The sequence below is a fragment of the Fundulus heteroclitus genome, chromosome 5 (genome assembly GCF_011125445.2).
Source record: "Fundulus heteroclitus isolate FHET01 chromosome 5, MU-UCD_Fhet_4.1, whole genome shotgun sequence".
NCBI classification, from domain to species: Eukaryota; Metazoa; Chordata; class Actinopteri; order Cyprinodontiformes; family Fundulidae; genus Fundulus; species Fundulus heteroclitus.
The window spans coordinates 28,047,063-28,069,205 of record NC_046365.1 but is presented as its reverse complement, the minus strand read 5'-3'; the positions used below and the strand labels follow the sequence as shown (position 1 = coordinate 28,069,205).

General features: G+C 38.5%; 1 protein-coding gene across 1 annotated transcript; it reads left to right on the top strand.

The window, feature by feature from the left end:
- The first annotated feature begins 3,771 nt into the window (after positions 1-3,771).
- LOC118563194 (presequence protease, mitochondrial-like) lies at positions 3,772-21,928 on the top strand. Its single transcript, XM_036137337.1, has 27 exons — positions 3,772-3,818; positions 4,670-4,775; positions 5,071-5,177; positions 5,299-5,450; positions 6,865-6,979; positions 7,526-7,622; positions 9,238-9,398; positions 9,493-9,619; positions 10,176-10,264; positions 10,350-10,478; positions 10,583-10,696; positions 11,764-11,860; positions 12,206-12,340; positions 12,616-12,754; positions 13,038-13,154; positions 13,239-13,368; positions 15,161-15,281; positions 16,469-16,545; positions 16,968-17,133; positions 17,867-17,967; positions 18,129-18,249; positions 18,343-18,393; positions 18,989-19,101; positions 19,594-19,719; positions 20,658-20,803; positions 21,104-21,206; positions 21,316-21,928. The coding sequence occupies exons 1-27, from the start codon at positions 3,772-3,774 to the stop codon at positions 21,407-21,409; spliced, it is 3,081 nt and encodes a 1,026-aa protein (XP_035993230.1). The 3' UTR covers positions 21,410-21,928.
- Positions 21,929-22,143: the final 215 nt, after the last annotated feature.

Below are 22,143 nucleotides of genomic sequence, written 5' to 3'. Positions count from 1 at the left end.
TTAAACCCGCACACCGAACCAAACCGTTTCAGTTTAGCTCTTGCTTTATGCTTGCCGTTGTGTCGGCTCTGTTTATCTACTGTTTTAGATAAAGTCTCTCCGTTGTGCTGCTAGAAGGTGACACTCTGACCCAGTCGCAAGCTTTTTGCAGCCTGAAACAAGTTTTATTTTTCAGGTTGTCCCTGCATTTCTCTCCAGGCGTCTTCATCTTTTATCCGTTTTGGTTTTCTTTTTTTTACTTTTGCCACACATAGCATTTTCCCGTGAAGGCCAAAAAGTTTGATTTTCGTGTTTGGTCTTTTGGCAAATATAATAATCCACTAATTGAAGAGGTGACTGCTGAAAGCAATTGATTGCACTTATTTGGGGTTATCAGAGAAACAGGGGCTGAACACATGTGCACACCAGAGTTTTCAGTTTTTTTGAGGCATCCTTTCCCTTAGAATTGTGTACCGCTAAAATACATTAATTGGAATTTAAACATAATGTTAAACAAATTTGAGAGATTTTGGTTGCTTTTTAAGGCACTGCGCTTTGAATATTTTTTTTATTCATTTTATGCTGGTCTTACATTTAAAACAAACAGGCTGAGCAGTAGCCTTTGAACAAAGTGGACTAACCTGTGCTGTCATCTTTGTCTATAAATCCTGCCTGATTGTAAATATGGAGGGAGTTGTTGCTGGGGAAAGAAACACAGACTCGTAGCAAACTGCTGATGGATGGCGAAGCAGTAAAAGACGAAAGGAGGCGGAAGAGCCGGGGGTTTTGTTTTCTATTTGACACTGATGGATCGCCCGAGCCTGGATGAAACCGCGTCTGGACAGTCCAGACGTTTATAAAATCCCGCGGATTACAGAGAGGGAAGGAGCAGATAAACAACAGCGAACCGCCATCCACTTACATCCCTGCCAATATCATGCACACAGGCTGAGTCGGGCAATTTGATTGTTCCACTCTCTATGCGTACCTGCATTCGGTTTGAAGAATGTTTTCGGTTGTTTGCAGAAATTAATCCTGTTCCTTTCAGCTTTGCAAAAAAAAAAAAAAAAATCTAATTTATAGCTTGACCGGCATCTATTTAATGCTTTATTTAAATAATGGCTTAAAAATCAGCAGGTACGTGGCATTTGGTCAGCCTAAAAGAGGCCTACATAATCCGTCTGCCAACCTTAAAGTCCCCATGAAATGAAAAATGACTGTAAAATTGTTTGTTAATTTTCCACCCCACAGTTTTATCCTTCTTATGCAAAAACCTGCTACATATGAGCAGCATTTTCCTTTTTGTAAGGCAGAAAATATGTAAACGTTGTGTCACTGTTGGGTTTTTATTCGTCGATACATTCCAGCATAAGCCCAGATTCAAGAACTAAATATTAACATCCAAATCATGTTTCATCATGGATAGTTTCTCTTCGTGTAATAAAGTTTTTTAATACATTTTTTTTTACCTGCGTCAGCCGCTTTTGTGCAATCTTTTTTCTTTGTTCTGATAATAAACATGCAGTAACTCTGTGAAGTTGGAATCGGAGGAGTCTGCTGCTCTGTGAAAAAGCCTCTTGCCTCCTCGCCAAGGCCTCCTATTCATGCTGCTGGAAAGTCTCCCACATGCTGTCAGTGGAAACACAAGGGATGACCGTGGGTGCCTCAAAAGATATTCAGAGAGGAAAATGAAAAGCCAGTCACTGGAGTCGCTGTCGCAGTAGTACTCAGTACAGGCGGGCTGATTTTTGCAGAAAGAGTGTATATGGGGAAATGACTACTGTTTCTATTCTAGTCCTCCAGGATCTCATGGTGGTTCTACGGTTTACATCCTTTTTATGACATCCCTTTATGATATCCAGCAAGGCTGCTTCCCTTGCACTTTCCCATTTGAAAGTGCAGACACATGCTATAAAACTGTTTTCATTTTATTTTTTTTATTTTTTGTTATGCCATTAACTTTTTTGACTTGACTTTTTTTTTTCTTCTTCAAAAGTGCCTTGAGACAACCTGTGTTGAGAATTGGTGCTGTATTAACAAGCTGAGTTTAACTGTAAGAAACTGACTTAGCAGCACCCCCACTGTGTGATTTTGTGTGGAAAGGGTTTGGAGTGTGCTAGATACCAAAAAGGGCAAATATTTACATCCAGTTAAATTTTCTCCTCAACATGTTGGACTGTTTATCTGCTTTCTCCCAGATCTCTGCTTCTGTTTCGAGGCCACAATAACAACAATAATAATAACAATAATAATAAAAGAAGTAGTAGCAGTAGTAGTAGTACTCCTAGTAGCACTATTTCACATTATGGTAATGCATAATACTATGCCTAATCGATTTAGTTTATTTAATGCTTTGCCAAAGTAGAGAATGCCCATTATTCTTTATAAACTACTTTATCCTCAGGCAGTTTGGATAGAGAGCATCGGGGACCATTAGATTTCGGATTCTTAATCTGATCTAGGTCTGGACTTTAACTATGCCATTCTAATACATGAATATGCTTTGTTCTATTCCATCCCATTGTAGTTCTGGTTTTATGTTTAGGGTCATTGCCTTGCTGGAGGATAAACATGTGCCCCATTCTGGAGTCTTTTGCAGCCTCTAACAGGTTTTCTTCCAAAACAACTTTGCTCCAACTTCCCATCAACTCTGAGTAGATCCTTATTGCTGTAGAAGCAAAGCATCCCCACAACATGACGCTGCCACCAACATGTTTTACAGCAGGGGCAGTGCATTCAGGACAATGTGCATTCTTAGTTTTATACCTCACACAGCGGTTTGCATGTTAGTCAGACATTTTTTGGGGGGAAATTTAGGCTACGTCATAAAAAAATAATAGTTAAATGTTATCTTAAAAAAAATATAGTCTAAGACTAAATGGCAAAAGTTTTTGTTTAACATATTTTGTCACATTTTTAGGTCAAAGACTGGTGCGAATAAGATTGAATTTTTGCTCAAACACATTTAAAAATGCCAAGATTTATACGGCAGTTTTGATATTTCTTAATATTGGGAGAATTGCATCTTTTTCTTAGGTCTTCGTGAAAATGTCTGGAGCTCAAAACGTATTCTAGGTTTAGTTCTGCAAATACCATTGTACGTAAACAATAGGCTAGTGGTGGAGTTTTAAAAACAAATGTCTACGTTTGGGCATAAAATAAAATGGTCAAAACGAGCAACGTCCTGAACGCACTGGCTACCAAAAAATGTTCACATTGCGACATCTGGTGGACGTAAATTGTAATTGCATGCCTTTCTTTACATGATCAATGTAGGGGGAAGAAAAGATCAAAAGCAGCTGATTTTATTCTCACTTGTTGTTAAAATAGTGTTTAAAACTTGGTTTCGCAAAAAACCTAGTCAGTCTGCAAAGTTCGGTTGTTCTACCGCTGCGCTTTAAATCGAGTGACGTCATTGTTTGGTAACCTCACAGACGTGACGTTGTTCAACCAATCATATAACGGCTTCTTCACAGGCAGACCAATCAAAAATACGGACGTTTAAGTGCGATACGCCCTTTCGCGCCGTAGAGCTCCAACATGGTTGGATCGGTTAAAGCGGTTTACAGATTGGTTTGAAATCTGCGATTAGTGCCGGCGTGGCGGCCATATTTACATGGTGGCGTATCCAAGATGTCAGCACGGCAACAGACGGCATGAGAGGACACAGAGCGGGGATGCTGGTTGTTTAATAGTGAATTCATTCAAAGGAGAGTCGAGCTGTGTAGGTTATAGCTTAATGTCGAACACACACACGCACTGGAGTAAAGTTTAGAAACTGGCGAATTAAGAATGTTTCGGCTCACGAAGGCGGTTGTCCAGAAACTTCGACATGCTCGGTAAGTTGGTGTGTATATAACGGGTGAACCCGGTATGTTCCGTCCGTGCGTAAAACCAAGGCTTCATCAATATTAATTGGAAAACATAAATATACATCGCAAATATAGCACATTATTTTATTTATACCAGACTGTCACCAATATTTTTTTTACCAAACCAGCTGGGTTTTTTTTGTAAGGCATTGAGGTAAAGAAAAACTGTTTTACGTCTATATTAAGGGAATGACAAGGTTAGAAAGGACCCTTTAAAAAAAAAACTGACTTTTTTTTAACGTTTTAAATGGTAAATCTTTCCTTATTTTCCCTTTAAGTCATTTAGACGGGCTTATATAACATTCTGAGTGCATTTCCTTTATTATTTACTTTTTTATTTTGTCCTGCAAGTAGTTTCAAGTGTAGAATTTAACATATTTAATTTAACATTATATATATATATATATATATATATATAAAAAGCAGGACCTGTTTCTAAAATGAAAGAAATGAAGATTCATGAGCGGAAATGGTTAAATAAAGAACTCAGCTGTTTGCATCAGTCTGGAAACCCTGAAAGAGGTCAGGTCTTGTGACTTGGGTTAAACATGACTTTTGTTTGTAGCTGTGGTAGTAATTTAGACTAACAGACTGTAAATTCAGCCAAAGAGCCCCGGCAGGTATTTAAAACCTGTTAATGTTTGGTGGACTGTTCACTTTGACATAATGGCGTTGTTGTTTGTTTTGTTTTTTTAAATACAGCCTTTATCTTGGTTCTGAAGCTGTAGAGGTGCTGGGAAGAGTAAATATGCACATGTATGATCTTGAGCCAAATGTTTGGAGGATCTGACTGAGTTTCTGTGTGCTTGGTTTCCAAGGTTTAATTTCCAGCAGCAAGCATGGAGGCTGAGGAGCTCATCAGCGAGAGAAAAGGCTCTTGAATACCAGCTGGGGCAGAAAATTCACGGATTCACCGTCAGAGAGGTTGGAGTAGTTTTTTTCTTTTTCTTGGTTCAGTCCAGCTGATGCAAAAATGTATCATTTACCGTCATCTGAGTGTTTGTTTCCTGCTTGGGTTTCTTGTCAAATGTCAGATTTTGTTTAGAAAGTTTTCTCCCCTTGTATAATGTCTCAAAAGACCCAATTAACTAAGTAAAGTTTTATTGCTTTATATGCAGCCCACCAATCTCTGTAAGAGAGTAATGTCCTGTGTCTCAGTCTATTGGACCTGAATTCATGTTTTTTTTACGTTTCTGTTGTTTATCCTCCCTGTCCTCAGGTTGCAGCTGTCCCTGACCTTTGTCTCACAGCTGTGAAGTTAACCCACGATAAAACTGGAGCTCAGTACCTGCATGCAGCCCGTGATGACTCCAATAACCTCTTCAGGTTGGTTAAGCATCAGTTTTAAACTTGCTGCTGCTTCTGTGGCGTCTTGAACAGTATTTCAGCCTTATCTTTTTTTGCAAATAAAGAAATGGTTTTAATTTGCCCTTTTGATGTTGTTCAGTGTCCAGTTTAGGACCACCCCCATGGACAGCACAGGGGTCCCCCACATCCTGGAGCACACAGTGCTGTGTGGATCTGAAAGGTATCCCTGCAGGGATCCCTTCTTCAAGATGCTCAACCGCTCCCTGTCCACCTTCATGAATGCCTTCACAGGTACAGTGTTTGTGATTAAGGGTATATCGCCACGCAATATGCTTATAAAAAAGACCAAAAATCTCGGGTTTGATGACCAGATATAAACAGACGTGGCAACATCTACTGGCAGTATTACAGAACTATCATAATGCCAGTTTGATTGATTATTAAATCAATTGTAAACAATACCAGACCGAGCCTGACCCCCTGCGGTATTAATTAAATGAAACAATCTACAGCAACTCTAAGAGCCTCATATCAGAACATTTACTCATGTCAGTCAACTCTGCGTCACATCTGAGCCTTGGCAGGTTTAGCGTCTGCTTCAGTGAACACCAACGTTCATACTCTATTCCCAGTGACATTCCAGTATTTTCCCTCTTGGAATCATATTTTGTTGCGCTTTTTCTCACTCGATCTTGGACCTTTCTTCATTATTTCACTGGGAGATGCTAATAGCCGTTAGCTGCTTCCTCGTTTTAAGCCCTGCTGCGCATGCGCGGGACATACTTCCTCTGTTATTAAAAATAAACAGGAAAGGCTTTATTTGCTAAATAAACTGAGCAACAAACAAAGCATATAACCTCAAAATAACTAATACGGCAGCAGGACATTATAATCTTTCATAAAACTTTGTATGCAACCAGAGTGAGCTGCTGACGCATAAATAAAAAAGTCAAATAACATGGCTATGCACTTTAAGAAGAATGTATGGAAGGACTCTTTCATGGTTTAATTTTTGACATATTATTGTAATACTTATTACTATTACATAAATCTGGTCGGGCTTCTTAGACAGGAAGTGAAATGAAATTTATTCGAACATGATACAAATATAAAAATAAAATAGTGCACAGTAACAAGAAGTGCATAAGAAAGAAGAGAAAATACAGATTTTTTGTTTCAGTTAACATATCATGCTCAAAATGGGGTAGGAAGAAGTGAGAACTTATAAACTCCTACCCCTAAACACTTGAGACTTTAGAGTCCTACTGTCATTAAAAAAAAATAAATAAATCAAAATTAAAGTGGCAGTTAGAAGTAACAGTTACTAATATTTACCTATACATTTTCCCATTTTATGCTGGTTTATCTTTCTAAACCCTTACACCAAGTTATTATCTTCAATACACACCTTATTGCTTTCTGTCCCCATGTGTGTATCTATTGAAAATTACCTCTTTGTACTTTCTTTTGAATTGTGTTAAACTATTGCTTTGTTTTAAATCTTCATGTAACTTATTCCATAACTTTACACCTTTAATTGAAATACAGAAGCTTTTCCTTGTTGTTCTAAAATTGCGGAGACCAATTGTTTTATCTCACCTTCTACATTTTTTTACCATGTATTGTTTTTAATGGCAGATTCATTATTTATGACTTGAGACTTCAATGCTTAACTGAGGCACTCCTTATGTTTCTGTGTGAACAGCCAGTGACTACACTATGTATCCGTTCTCCACCCAAAATGGGAAAGACTTCCAGAATCTTCTTAAAGTTTATCTGGATGCCGTTTTTTTCCCTTGCTTACGCGAACAAGATTTCTGGTGAGTTTTTGCCTCATTGGTGCGCTCTGCACGTTGTCCATAAGCAACTAGAGTCAATGAACTCCAGTTTAATTCTGTTTATTTTCTACTTTTAAGTTACCTTAAGCTGTTCTAAATGCGAATTTGACTTTTTTTTATTTTTTTATTTTTTTATTAAAACTTTTTACTTTTGGCATGTAAATGTTCCAGAAGTTCTAGTTGGATCTTACATAAAGCGTGTATCAGTACATTAGTTACTGGCTAAGTCTCATAATGCTCGTTTAAAGCACTCAAAAAGATTAATTATAAATCAGATCCTCTTTGTTTATTTGTCTTTTGGATGTTTGAGATACATTAATATATTCAGAAATGAGCATCCAATTAGCTTTGATCCACTAGAATAATACCAAGATCTCAAAAAACAGATTTTCTGCTACATTATTGCTTTTGTGCAATCTTTTTTTTTTTTATCTTGCCGTTTATTTCTCTGCTTAGTTTCTAAAACAGTTTTGTTTCTCTTTCACTATAAAGTGCCTAAATGAAGTGTTTTATGGTTTAACTTTGCAGGCAGGAAGGCTGGAGGCTGGAGAACGAAGATCCTACAGACCCCAGCTCCCCACTGGTCTTTAAAGGAGTGGTGTTCAATGAGATGAAAGGAGTCTTTGTAAGTCATGATCGCCATCACATGCATTTCAGCGTGCACACAATTTCTGTTTTTTGTTTCAAACAGACAGGTCAAATTGTTTTGGGTCCAGCATCTACCTGGCTGTCATAATGGTGAAATCTACACTGTCACCTTTTTATTAAAGTATTGTCCTTGATCTCATTTAAAACTTAGATGACGTTAGAGGTTAGTGTATTCCCAGCTGCCACATTTGGTCCACTTTAAATGGACCAGTGTCCATTTCCCCCACTTTGTTCTGAACTTTTTTGTGCAGGTGTGAATACACTCGAGTGAACCCCGGTCCGGACCAGGGAACAAGACAGAGACTCACTTTTTGAAGTGGTCTTGGTCCACTTTCAAACAGACTCTGGTGCCATCTGATCCCTGCAGGAAAATGCAGCTTTTTTTGGTTTAATGAGCCACTGTTGTAGGCAGAAATTAGTGATGCTAACAGTACTACTGTGGGTTGGGGAAAACTGAGCAAGTGTTTGCAGACGCTGCTCCAAATCAGAAGTGTAGCGTCACAAATCTTGCATTCAATGAGCTGTTCTTGACATTCAAAATGATATTGCAGCTGTAATAACGGCACAGAAGTGCACAACATCAATGCAGCACGCAGAACTTCCATGTTTTTTGTAAATTTCCGGGTCTGTGCTCCGTCCCACCCTAGTCTTTTCTGTCCAAAGGGAGCAGCCATTGTCACACGCATGGCTTTGTTGCAAGTTGTAGCTCACTTGCAAAATGTGCAACCTGAAAGCAAACTGGACCAAATGAAACAAATAAATTCCACTTTTGGTCCAGGCTAAATAAGGACTTTCCTGGTATGAATGCACTCTAAAACAAACTAGTTTGTAGCTTTCAAGCCACAATTGTTTACTAAATAGACTTAACAGAAATAGCTAAATCGCAGTTTTTCTGATCTTCCTGGGTTACATTATGTCACAGTGGTGTTAATAAATTTGTCAGATAAATACGATGCAACAATTAGTATTACTTTATTAAAAGGATAAGTTTGATATCAAGAGTAGAGGTTTAACAAACTGCTGGACCTTCTTTCGCTCACATTTTATTTTAACTTTTTTATCAGTTGTTCCAAGTGGCATCGACACTTGGATATTTCCTAGACATTTTGCTTGATTGGGACATTTCTTTAGCCAAAAAAAGATGACTTTGTTTTATGTGGGTTGCAAAACAACAAACTGATTTTCTTTGTAATTTTATTATTACATTGATTATACACTGTAAAGAAATATTCGTGTTTTTTCCAATGTCCCATTTTATAATCAATTTAATAAGACCACTGCAACTAAACAAAAGGTCCAATAGTGAGCGTTATTCCTTTAGGAGACATGACGTGAAACGGGGACCTGAGGAATTATTAATTGTAACATTTAGGAGGAATGCGCCTAATGTTTATGTCTGTAGATACCACTGTTAGCAGTTTTAATTGATTTTAAACAAATTAAAATGAAAGCTTATGGTCAGCAGAATCTCTATGTGCTTTATTGAAATTATTATTTTTTTCCCCACAATTGTGAATCCATCATGAAATTCATAATGACTACATTCAACCTCATGAATGCCAAACCTTCAACCCTTTTCTTGTGTTCTCCAGTCGGACAACGAGTATCTGTACGCGCAGCACCTTCAAAACAAGCTTTATCCTGACCACACCTACTCTGTGGTGTCGGGGGGAGCACCGCTGGCCATCCCAGACCTGACCTGGGAGCAGCTGAAGCAGTTTCACGCCACACACTACCATCCCAGTAACGCTAGGTAAGGAAACACAAAAGCGGAAGCTCCCACCAAGGTTGCATATGAATGGAAACGTGGAATTGAAAGAATATCCTTCATTATCTTAAATGTCCAGGTTCTTCACCTATGGAGATTTGCCGCTGGAAAATCACCTGAAGCAGATTCAAGAGGAGGCTCTTTGCAAGTTTGATCGCATCAACCCGAAAACAGAAGTCCCATCTCAGCCTCACTGGAGCAGTCCAGTAAGTTCACAACCCTGCAGTGTCTTTGGGTTTCAACAACTTTCCTTCCACAAGTCAAACATGTGTATCATTTACATTACATATCACTCCAAAAAAAGTAAAAAAAAAAACTGGACTTTTTTTTTTTTCAAAGTTTGAAGGCGTTTCGCTTCCCATCCAGAAAGCTTTCTCAACTCTTATGTCTGAAGTAATATGGAGATCCAAGCTTTATACTATTGCCCAAAAAGGCCTTATGGCTTAGATAACATGCAAATTAAACCTAATGGGTGGACCAGTTTTGGTTTAATTTGCATGTCATCTAAGCCATAACAACGCCTTTTGTTATGGCTTAGATGACATGCAAACAATTATATAAAGCTCGGATCTCCACACCACTCCACACATTTGAACTGAGATGGCTTTCTGGATAGGAAGCGAAACGTCTTCAAACTTCAGGGGAAAAAAGTCCAGTTGTTTTGTTTTTTTCAACTTTTTTTGGAATGATCATGACCTGGATGACTGAGAATCTTCACCAGCATATTTCATATCACTGTTGATTTTAATCTTCTTTTTCCAGAGAGAAGACCATGTGACCTGCAGCCCTGATGCTTTGGCTCCGGATCCGACCAAGCAGAACACGCTCTGTATGAGCTACCTGCTGGGAGAGTAAGATCCGCCTTCGGTCTCTCTCCTTGGAGAACCAGCTGTGACGTTTTTCAGTCTAACCCGTCGTTGCCGTTTCTCTTCCCAGCATCACAAATGCCTTCGAAGGATTCACTCTGAGTCTGCTGTCCTCACTTATGGTCTCAGGTCCCAACTCGCCCTTCTACAAATCTCTCATCGAGCCCAAGATAGGAAGTGACTTCTCCTCTGTAGTTGGGTTTGTGCACGGCCATTAGTTACCCGGGTTTGTTTGGAAGAATAATTAGCTATGTGAATGTTGTATCATAACGAATGTTTTTGTTTGGTGTCAACTCGACGCAGATACGACGGCAGCACCAAGGAGGCGTCTTTCAGCATCGGCCTGCAGGGGATGGCTGAGCAGGACACAGAGAGGGTCAAACAAATCATCAACCAAACTATTGATGAGATCATAGAGTGAGTCCTGTTTAGGTGTTTCTTTTAACCAAGTCTATAAAATGTTTTAGGCAAGGCAAATTTATTTATACAGCACATTTCAGTACAAAGACAATGCAAAGTGCTTTACATAATTAAAACATAGGAAAATAAAACAACTTGGAATAAAATGTAGAAACAAAATAAAACATGGGGAAATGGAAACTAAAGGCAAACATTAAAGGGTTTTATTTTAGTGTTTTCTAGGGGTGTAAATCACATGCTTTTCACCATACAATGTTATATCGATTTGTTTTAATGATTATACGATATTTACCAGCACCACAAAGTCTGTCATTATACGGTTTCAGTTTTATTCAATTCACAAGTCTGCGATCAATATGATGCAATAGCATCTGCCCATCTTACACAATTATTTACATTGATAGTAATTTATGATTTGACAAATTTTTATTTATGAGCTCTTACTGACATTGAACTAAAAATAGCATACTACTACTACTACTACTACTACTACTACTACTAATAATAATAATAATAATAATAATAATAATAATAATAATAATAATAATAATAATAATAATAATAATAATAATACACCTGTTTACTGTAGCCTCATGCTTTGTGAATTTCAAAATAAAGGCGTTTCTTAAAGATGATGATGTAGATGGAGGTTTTCGTTTTGTATCAATGTAATTGGATCGTTAATCATTTAATCGATATGGATCAATGTGTTGTTACACCTCTGGGTTTTTTCCAGATCTGGATTCAGTACGGGCAAAGAAAATAAGAATAATCTTATTTCTAGACTTTAATCCCTATAACATTGTCATACTATGTACAGTTTCCTTTGTTTTTTTTTGTGTCCTTTCTTCCTCGGTTCCTACCTGCCTCATAATTGCTTTAACAAACTATTAGATTTATTGTTTTATTGTAACAGGGTAAATGTCATATCGGGTTATTAGGACTGTACAATTTTATTTTTTCCAGAGGACTTTGCATTGTAATAGGATTGTAAACCCTTTTCTTATCGATTTTATTCACATTTAAAAAGTGTGATAAACGTGTAACTAAATGTTTTGTTGCAGGAACGGCTTTGAAAATGAGAGGATTGAGGCTCTTCTTCATAAGATTGAGATCCAGATTAAACATCAATCCACAAACTTCGGCCTTTCTCTGGCCTCGGTGAGTTCGAATCGAGGATTCTGCGTTCAGTCAGAAACAGTGGTGTAGACAGAATGTCAGGGTTTTCTGTGATTGAACTCTATTTATCCTCTGTTAACTGTATCTTTTTACACAAGTCAGAATTTTAAACGTGTCACTGAGGTTTTTTTTTTTTTTTTTTAAATGTAGCTCTTTAATTTACATCAGCCGTTCCTCGGTTGTACCGAACCCATAATCACTAAAGCAGCTGTAATTATAGGTTTATATTTCAAGTGAAATGATTCAAGGACGTTTGGGTGTCATCAGTTTTTATCTGTCGGGTTTGTCTTCCTGGTTTATTTGCTTGTTTGTGCCTGTTTCTTATAGTATATAGCTTCATCCTGGAACCATGATGGAGACCCCGTAGAGCTGCTCCGCATCAGCAGCAATGTTGCAAAGTTCAGACAGGCTCTGAAAGAAAACCCCCGCTTCCTTCAGGACAAAGTCAGACACTACTTTAAGGTAAATAAAACCAGACTTTGCTTAATGAGCCACCGTTGAATGAGCTGCTCTTCACATTCAAAATTATATTGCAGCTGTAATAATGGCTGAAAAGTGATAATGCACATGTTTTATGCATTTGATTTTATTCTGTTTCATTGCGTAGACACATTTAAACTTGAGACACTTTACCTGTTTTTTATTTAACAAGGCCAATTGAAGTCATGTTTAAGTATAGAAAAGCATGACCTTATAATTAAATGTTAATTATTGCCTTTAATCAATGACTTGCGCAGGAGAACACTCATCGATTGACCCTGAGGATGAGTCCTGACGAGGCGTACCTGGAAAAGCAAGCCCAGGCTGAGGCGGAGAAGCTTCGGGACAAGATCTCTGCTCTGACCGACAGCGATAGAAAGGAGATTTATGAGAAATGTAACCGCATTCACTTCAAGACTTGCAGATTTTTGTTCCTCTTCGAGCCAAGTTTATAGATTCCTAGCTGTGCAGTCAGTGATTCACTGTTTGTGTTTTAATATTCCATTAAGAATGGAGAAGATGGGTTAAATTTCCTGTAATCCTTTTAGATTTTTGAAAAAATCTAAAGCTTTGTTGCTCAATCACCTTCAGGGCTAAAGTCTAACCAATCAAAGTAGATTATTATTATTATTATTTATTTTATTTTTTTATTGATGTGTGTGTTTTTCTTTCTGAAAAGGTCTGAAGCTGCTAGAAACTCAGAGTAAAACTCAGGATGCCTCGTGTCTACCTGCTCTCCAAGTGTCCGACATCCAGCCAACGATACCCATCACTGCGGTTCAGATGAGCACAGCAGGTACAGAGCTTCACTCTTTATGTCATTTTAAGTGTAAGAAAACGTGTCTGTTTGTCTGATGGAGTGTGTTCTTCGTTGCCAAAGCATATGTCCCGGTTCAGTACTGTGAGCAGCCCACCAATGGTTTGGTGTACTTCAGAGCCATGTGCAGTCTTAACACCCTACCGGAGGACCTGAGGGTCTATGTGCCGCTCTTCTGCAGCATCATCACCAAGTGAGTTACACCTGAGACAATGATGATGATACTTCTATGTGAAATTTTTGGTCCAAACAGGCTTTTAAACACCTGTAAAGACGGGTGGAAAAATTAGTTCCTCTTCAAAAGTATATCTTTGACCAGTGGTAAACCTCAATAATAAAAATATATAATAAGTTTGAAGAGAAACTGATCCTTTTTAGTTATCAAAAAGCCTATTTGTGGCTATAATTATTGTGTCTTAAGAGGTTAAATACTGCTAAATAAGATTTCTGCACCAAGGCTTTTCGTTTGCTTGCATTTACTCAACCTGTCCAATTTGACTGTATAGCAACCATTCACAGGAAACATCATCTAAACATACTTTACAAGCATAAAAAAGTTATATTTTTATTTATAAAAGTCCAATATGGTGCAGAATTTATTGTAATCAAATAATTAAATTTCAACGCAATCCAATCATATACTTGAGTCATACTAAATTACATGCAGTTCAAGGTAATCCTACTTGTAATACAATTCGCTCAGATTCAGTTCACATAATACCCATTTGTAGAATTGTCGATTTAAAGTGTAACTCGCCCTGATGTTGAGGCATTAATGCACTCCCAGTTTTGAAACATGGCACCAAAGTCGGGGTTTCCAAGAGACACGGCAAAGTGTGGGATCGGTGGGGGTTAAAGCGCGGCTGCGGTCAGGATGAGGGAAAGGGACGTGTTGTGTCCCTCACCCCACTTAACTGAAGTTGAGGGATGTTTGTGGATCCCAGCGGGGTTGAGTCTCATCAGCTCAAGCTGCTGACTCAGCGAAGCCTGAAGTGGGCGCTGCCGAGGCACAGTAGGTCAGAATGGGTCCAGTTTCTGAGTGATAAAGTGATGTTAGCAGCATCATTTCCGACACAGACTGCTTCAAAAGCAGTTTAAACAGTAAAAAAACGCTAAACACAATTAATGCTCTCGATGCTGTGATTCCAGCTGCTGAGTGATGAAAGCATGGGAAAATGAAACTGTAAAGCCACCGTTAAACCCTAAAAGGGCAGCACTAACATGGTTTTAAGACAAATATTGCAGAACTAAACAAACACATTTACATGAAAATGCAAAAAAACAGTATCACTAAAATATCACCCTTAAGCCCAGTTTATACAGTTTTCTGCTGAAACAAAAACTTGATTTTTGAATGAATTACACTTTAAGGAAGCCTGCCTAGTTGCAGGAATCTTTCCTCTTGAGCAAACATGAGGTGACAGTGGAGAGGAACAACTGCCTTTCTGATAGAAAGACTTCTGCAGAAGCAGCCTTCATTAGGTGTCCATCTGCTGCAAACAACTGGGGGTTAGAGGACAGGAAGCATACATGGGAGCACTGAGCCAGGAGACAGAAAAATTAGTGTTTGCATTTGCTACAAGGATCATCATCTTAATTGTGTTTAAAAAAAAACAAACAAAACACAAACGATAATCTGCTACGTCTGGGTCTTTTTGGTGGCATAACTGATTTCTGTGCAGTTAGATCTGTCTGCAGACGACAAGATTTGTTTCTGAAATGTGTTTCACTCAAGAACATTCATGAAATGTTTTCAGTGTGATTCGAGCTTTGTGTTTAAAGAGACATCCACTCATAACTCTTCATAAAAATGCTTTCTGCTATACAGTTAAATGCTAACTGAATAATGTCAACATGGTGGATTCAAGTAAAAAATTAGCAATGTTTCCTGCATGTTGTCTCAAATTTGTTTGGGGGGGGGGGGAAATGAATAAGTAGCACCAACAGATTGTAAAAGTTTTAATTGTTGTCTTTGTTTACATCAGGATGGGCTGTGGAGCTCTGGATTACAGGCAACAAGCCCAGCAGATGGAGCTGAGGACGGGAGGGATGTCTGTTTCCACGCAGGTCATCCCTGACTCCACCCAGATGGACACGTTTGAGCAGGTTGGTCTCAGCATGGAAGCTCTGTCGTCTAATGCTTCTTGCTTATTGGAAGAGAGATAAACCTAAGCCTTGTCTTTTAAAGGGGGATACCATCACAGAAATGAGCCATTGGTAGTATTTGATTTTAAAGCGAAAAGGCCATTCACAGGCTACACAGGCTACGTTCACACAGCAGGGAAATGTGACCCATTTCTGTATTTTTCATGGCAGCGTGAACGGCCCAATTCCGATCTTTTAACCACCAAAAAAAGTCAGATCTGTGCCACTTCCATATGTGGTACTAATTAAGATACGTATCTTTTTTTTTTTTTTTTTTTTTCAATGTTTGCAGTCTGAAGGCAAGGCAAATTTATTTGTATAGCACATTTCAGTACAGAGACAAAGCCGAGTGCTTTACATGATAAAAAAAATTTCTACAGTCTCGAAGTACGAAAACATTTTGCTCGTTGTAACATTTGGACGTTTCATCATATTATCCTCCCAGTTCAACATAGAGCATGGTGAGGAATAGATAAATTTCATTTTTATGAGATCTAAATAAGAATGCACCCATTTTTAGAGCCAAAGGCATCCAGTGTAAATAAACGCTGACCTTACTCAACCGGAGATGACTTGCAGAAATAGCTTAATTGCAGAAGTGACCCAGAAATGCCCCTGAAACTTCTCTGACATATCTGTCCATGTCCTGTGTTCTTTGGATGCTTATTTGTCAGTGTCACAGCGCCACCAATGGGCCCGGCATACATACTACAGCCTTTTTCAGTCATGTGGACAGCGTTTTTTTTTTTTCCTTAATCGTTTGAGGACTCATCGTGTATTATGGAAGACTCCATAACCGTGTTGCTCTCTATGTAGAAAAAGTCTTATACTTCACCTTATTGATGCCTCCCTCAGGGTAATTGAATTTCCAGCAGCTTCGAGAGTAAGGAGGCAAACACCAACTACAGTTGTGTGCATTTTGGTGTAAAAATAGAGTAAAAAATGAAAAGAAACTCTTATCTGAATATGGAAATGATGGTGTTGCTGTATTGCACAGTGGATAAACGATGAGGCGTGTAGTTAAATAAAATTTTTGAGCTATAGCAGTGGATTAAGAAGAAGAGAATATGAATCTTAAAGGTGTTACCAGTTGTTTTGGTTTTTTTTCTTAGATTTAAATGTGATTTATTCCTGCTGTCTTTTTCTAGGGGGTCCTCCTGTTCTCTTCCTGCCTGGAAACGAACCTTCCTCACATGTTTCAGCTGTGGAGCGACATATTCAACAGGTAAATCAGACCTCCGGTATCCTGCAGCTCCTCGGGATGCAAACACACTTCCTGTTAGGCTTTTGTCATTATTCTGCATATTTGACCTGTTCTCGTATCAGAAGTGATGAGACTTATTTAAATCGTTTGGGTCCAGCAGGACATGGATCCTAGACATGTGCAGGCAAACATTAAGCTTCATTAATAGCCTCCACCTCAACCCTGTTGAATAGTTATGATCCATTTTAAACAGGCTCTACTAATTCTGATAAGGAAGGTAGTCAAATAAAGCAGGATTATGCCAGGAGGTTGTTCATGGATTCAAAAAGTGTTTTCTATTAAATTTGTCAACCGGTGGTGAATGGATGTGACCAAACAGATGCAGGATTATTGCCTTTGCATGAAGAGAAAAAAAAAACAGACTTTTCCCGTTCCTCTTTCAGCCCTCATTTTGACAACGAAGAGCGCCTCCGAGTGCTGGTGATGATGGCGGCGCAGGAGTTGGCGAACGGAATATCCTCCTCCGGTCACATGTACGCCATGACCAGAGCAGGCCGACACCTGACGCTGGCTGGAGAACTGCAGGAGACCTTTGGTGGGATGGAGCAGGTAAATCTTTGCACCTCAGTCTGACGTTTACGCTGGATGTTTTGGAGTTAACGGAGAAATGGATCTAAACCAGTCCCTTCACTCTACTCAGTGTTTCCCCCTCCCAATCAGTGAGAAGGGCGCCCCGCCCCGCCCCAATTTTTTACTTGAATCCACCGTGTTGACATTATTCAGTTAGCATTTAACTGTATAGCAGAAAGCACTTTTATGAAGAGTGGATGTCTCTTAAAAAAAAAAAGCTTGAATCACACTGAAAACATTTCAGTTTATTATCGTTTGTGTTTTGTTTTTTTAAACAATTAAGATGATCGTTAAAGAGAAATACGTATAAATGACCGACAATCCTCCCCGACAGAATTGGTATCGCTAGCGTCGAGAGCGCGGGATCCAACAAGATAAATGTCACTTTTCTGTTGTTTGTTTCATGTTTTGCCCTGATTACCCCAATAGTCCAATAATGTTTGCCTCATACAAATATGAGGATGATCACGTCTGTTTAAACTCTATTATTATAAACAAAATTTATACGACAGACAGAAATGTAAAAAGAGAGTCAGAAGATGGCTGCTGGTATTGAGCTGTATTCTGTGATATTAATGGAAAGCTAAGTGGGGAAACATTGCTACTACAGGACTGGGCAACGCTGACTGAAAGATAACCAACAGTTTTATTTTCTTCTACAGTCACTCTTGCGGTTTACTTATCAGGTTTTATATTTTCATTTGACTATTAGGTGAAGTTTATGAAGAGGATAGCCGAGATGCCAGATCTCAGTCAAGTCATCCGAACTTTACCCAGAATAAAGAAACACATTCTGAACCCCGAGAATATGAGGTGAGCTCATTCATGGAGTTTCCTGTAGGTTAACAACAAAGTTTCATTGAATCCTTGAAGTTTATCTCTTTTTTTCTGTAGTCACATCACTCGACTGGTTTTTGTGATTTTAATGTTTCATTTAGCATGTTTAATTTCCTGTTCAATGCGTATTCTAACAGGTGTGCCATCAATGCGACGCCGCAGAAAATATCTGACTCAGCCACACAGTTGGAGAGTTTTATTAAAGATATCGCTGCAAACAGAAAAGAACGCAAGCCTGTCAGAGCAAATATTGTTAAGGTAAGGCGTTCAGTGACGGATCGCAGCGCTCCTCTCCTCACAAAAAACCTCAATGTTTGCAGACGTTCATGGATTTTTGCTTCTTGGCTGCAGAAACCGCTGGACCCTCTGAACGATTCTGGTCCAAGTAGGAAACTGATAGCGGTAAGTTCGGCATCAAAAGACTGAAGTTTGTATTCAGATGCACAGAATGGGGTTTGTGAGGAGCTACATCTGATCTCTGAGCAAACTTGTGCATCGCCTTTTTCCAACATCAGGGAAATTTGACCCTTTTTCACCAGGAATGCCAACAATTCACTGCAAAAAGGGAACTAAAAGTAAGTAAAATTTTCTTGAAATAAATTTATTTCTCCTTGATTTGAGCAGCTAAATAAGACTATTTGCCAATGGAATGACTATTTTTACCCCTAAAATAAGATAATTAGAAATCCTGCACTTAAAATTAGATGATGGAGATGAACTGTTCTTATTTTAACTGCAAAAATCTTATTCCATTGGCTAATAATATCATTTACCTGCTCAAATCAAGGAAAAATGCACTCATTTCAAGAACATTTTACTTTTAGTTAAATTTTGCAGTGTTGTTGAAGCTGCTTTTATCATAGACAAGATACCATTTCTAGTCACACAATAACTAAATATTAAAGAGGATTTTCTGTTTAAAGAGGGAAAAAAGGCTGTGTTGCAACACTTTCTATGTTAAACTAAGTTTTAAAGTGAAGTCGTTCTGCTTCTACAGGAGCCAAGTTTCCAGCCATGTCTGATGAAAACATTCTTCCAGATGCCCTTCCACGTTAATTTTGTCAGTGAGAGCGTTCGTACCGTCCCATTCTGCCACCAGGATTATGCCAGGTAAGACGGTTAGTAGAGAAAAGTCCACTGATGAATGGTTACGTTTCTACTCTGACTTTAGTTTAGTTAACAGGATTTCACTGTGTACCCTGTACTGCACTGCAAAAACGGGTCTAAAAATGAGTAAAATGTTCCTAAAATTTGTGTTTTTGTCCTTGATGTGAGCAGGTAAATAATATTATCTGCCAATGGAACGAGTATTTTGACCCCTAAAAAAAGATAATTTGACATCTTGCACTTGAAATAAGATGATGGAGATGAATTGTTTCTATTTTAAGTGCAAAAATCTTATTCCATTGGCACATCATCTTATTTACCTGTTCAAATCAAGGACAAATACACTCATTTTAAGAAAATGTTTCTTATTTTTAGTTTTTGCTGTGTGTGAAATAATCTTATTTACTGCTTGGCTTGTTTTACAGTTTGACGTTTTTAAATGATGTCTCCTCACTGTTTATGCTCATTCTGGTTCCCATCTTCCGTCTGTATCAGTTTGTGCATCTTGGCAAGAATGATGACGGCCAAATTTCTTCACGGAGAAATTCGGGAGAAGGGCGGAGCCTATGGAGGCGGAGCCAGAATGGGAGGAAGTGGCGTGTTCTGCTTTTACTCCTACAGGTGGGCCTGATCAAAATTCATTATTCTTGTAATGCAAAGTGAAAATTATTACAATCTAAAAATCCTCCTCTAATCATCTTAGGTCCTTATCCGTTACAAATCGTTATTTTAATTTATAATAGATTCTTCTGGTAGATGGATGCAAAGTCTCTGAGCCTTCAGGTGCATCTCAATAAATTAGAATATCATCAATGTTTATTTATTTCAGTTATTCAATTCCAAAAGGAAAACTCATGTATTAAGTGCACACAGAGGTAAAAGTGTTTATTTCTGTTAGTTTGGATAATTATGCCTCAAAGCTAATGAAACCCAAAATTCTGTTTTTAATTCTGATTAACAAAGACCCCTGCAGGCTCCTCTATCCTAACTCACAGGAGATGATGATCCACAGATAAGGATATGAAAAGTGGGTGAGGCAGCTTTTGCTGAATACCAAATGTATCTTACGCCTATCATTTTTGCCAAACTCACAGCTTTCAATGTACTTTTTGCATCCCTGTCAATATATAAATTTGATTTGTGCATTTGGGGCCTCAAGCGTCCATCTGATTGATGAAGAATTGTGTTGAATTTAGAAGTATAATGTTGCATTTTCCTTTGCATTCAAAGACTAAAGGAACATGTTCACACAGAGTTAACAGTAGTTTGCTTTAAAAACCATCAGAAGTGAAGCAAAAAGTGAATTCCTGCTTGTTCCACCATGTCTTATATGTGCAGCGTCCTTATTTAAGCTGAGCTCAGGGTTGGCTCAGGATATTGGACCTTTCTGGTCAGGATTCCAGCTTCATGCCGTTTGATATTTTTTTTTTTTTTTTTTTTTTTTCCTAAATTACTTCTCAGAAATCAAACTTTCCCTTTTAAAGTGTAGCGACTTTTATAAAAGCACTGGGAATGTTTAAAATTCTGACCAAAGTTTGTGTCTCTTCTTGGATCTCCAGGGATCCAAACTCTGTGCAGACGTTGTCTGCGTTTCGGAAAGGCGCCGACTGGGCAAAATCTGGGCAGTTCTCTCAGCAGGACATCGATGAAGCCAAGCTCTCCGTGTTCTCGGCTGTGGATTCGCCTGTGGCTCCTGCAGACAAAGGTGACGATGCTCCAACTTCTTTTGGTTTTGTTTGCAGCTGATTTTCTGACGCTTTTGTAACATTTTAGTCTTATTTCTCAGGGTCCAATCTGCTTCCTGTTCATTATAACTTTTCTGATTAACTTTTTCCTGCGTTTTCTTTTCCTTTTAACTTAATTTTCAGCCTGGTTTGCAGATTATTGCTCTTTTTTTCTTAACCTTTGGCAAGAATAATAAACAGTTAAAATGTTGGAAGCTGTGATTTTTATCTATAACTTGAGTCCTGACTTAAAAGCTGATCCCAGTGTGTTTGTGGAACAGGAGTGAGTCGTTTCCTCAGTGGGATCACGGATGAGATGAAGCAGAGTTACAGAGAAAGGCTCTTTGCTGTGGATCATAAGAGCCTGGTGGATGTGGCCGAGAGGTAAAAACGGTCCAAGTTTGTTTCTATGGCTTCACTGTTGAAGTCCTAATTGGTCTTTAAGAAGCTACTGCAGATGAATTAAGAACCGGACGTTTGGGTTTTCCTGCAGGTACCTCGGCGTCGGTCAGAGCACTTGTGGATTTGCCATCCTGGGTCCAGAGAACGATGCAATCAAGAAGGATCCAACGTGGATATTAAAATAACGCACTTCTTATAACTGGAAACGTGGCTTGAATGGACTTTATACAGAAAACAAAGTTGTTGTTTTTTTGTTTTTGTTTTTTTTAAACTTGCTGGCAAGAAGCTGAAGCGCACAACATCAAGATAAGAAAATCGACTCATTTTCAACATGCAATAGAAACCTTTTGTCTGTTCCATTATGTGCATTTTTATTGAAACTTGTTACAGTATTACATTCACTGCAAAGCTAGATCTGTGTTGTCCTGTTAAAGTACAATCACTAAACATCCGTTCTCATTAAACCATGTCTTCTTTTATGGAGATCTATTATCATGAAGGAGTTTTGTTGCTTCCAGTGTTCTTCACAAATTCATCCAACAGAGTTTGTAAACGACCAAAACTACCTTGATAACTGTGGAAGAAGATCCCTTGTTGGGTCCAAATCACAGGACACCAAGTGCGTCTGTCTAGTTAAACTTGAATATCGTCATAAGGTCAGTTCATTTTTCAGTAAATTTGTTAATAAAGTCAGACTCTTGTTACATTTGTAACGCACAGAGTGGTCTGTTTCAAGCACCTAATGCTGTTAATTTAGGTTTCCTGCTGCTGGGATCCTCGTTAAGACGTCAGAAGCATCTTATTGAGGAGAAAATAAAATGGACTTTTGCTCAGTGGGTCCAAAGTCCCCTTTTTTTTTTAAATCCTGATAAGAGTAAAGTTTGAATTTCTCTTTGAAATCAACGCTAATCCATGTTGC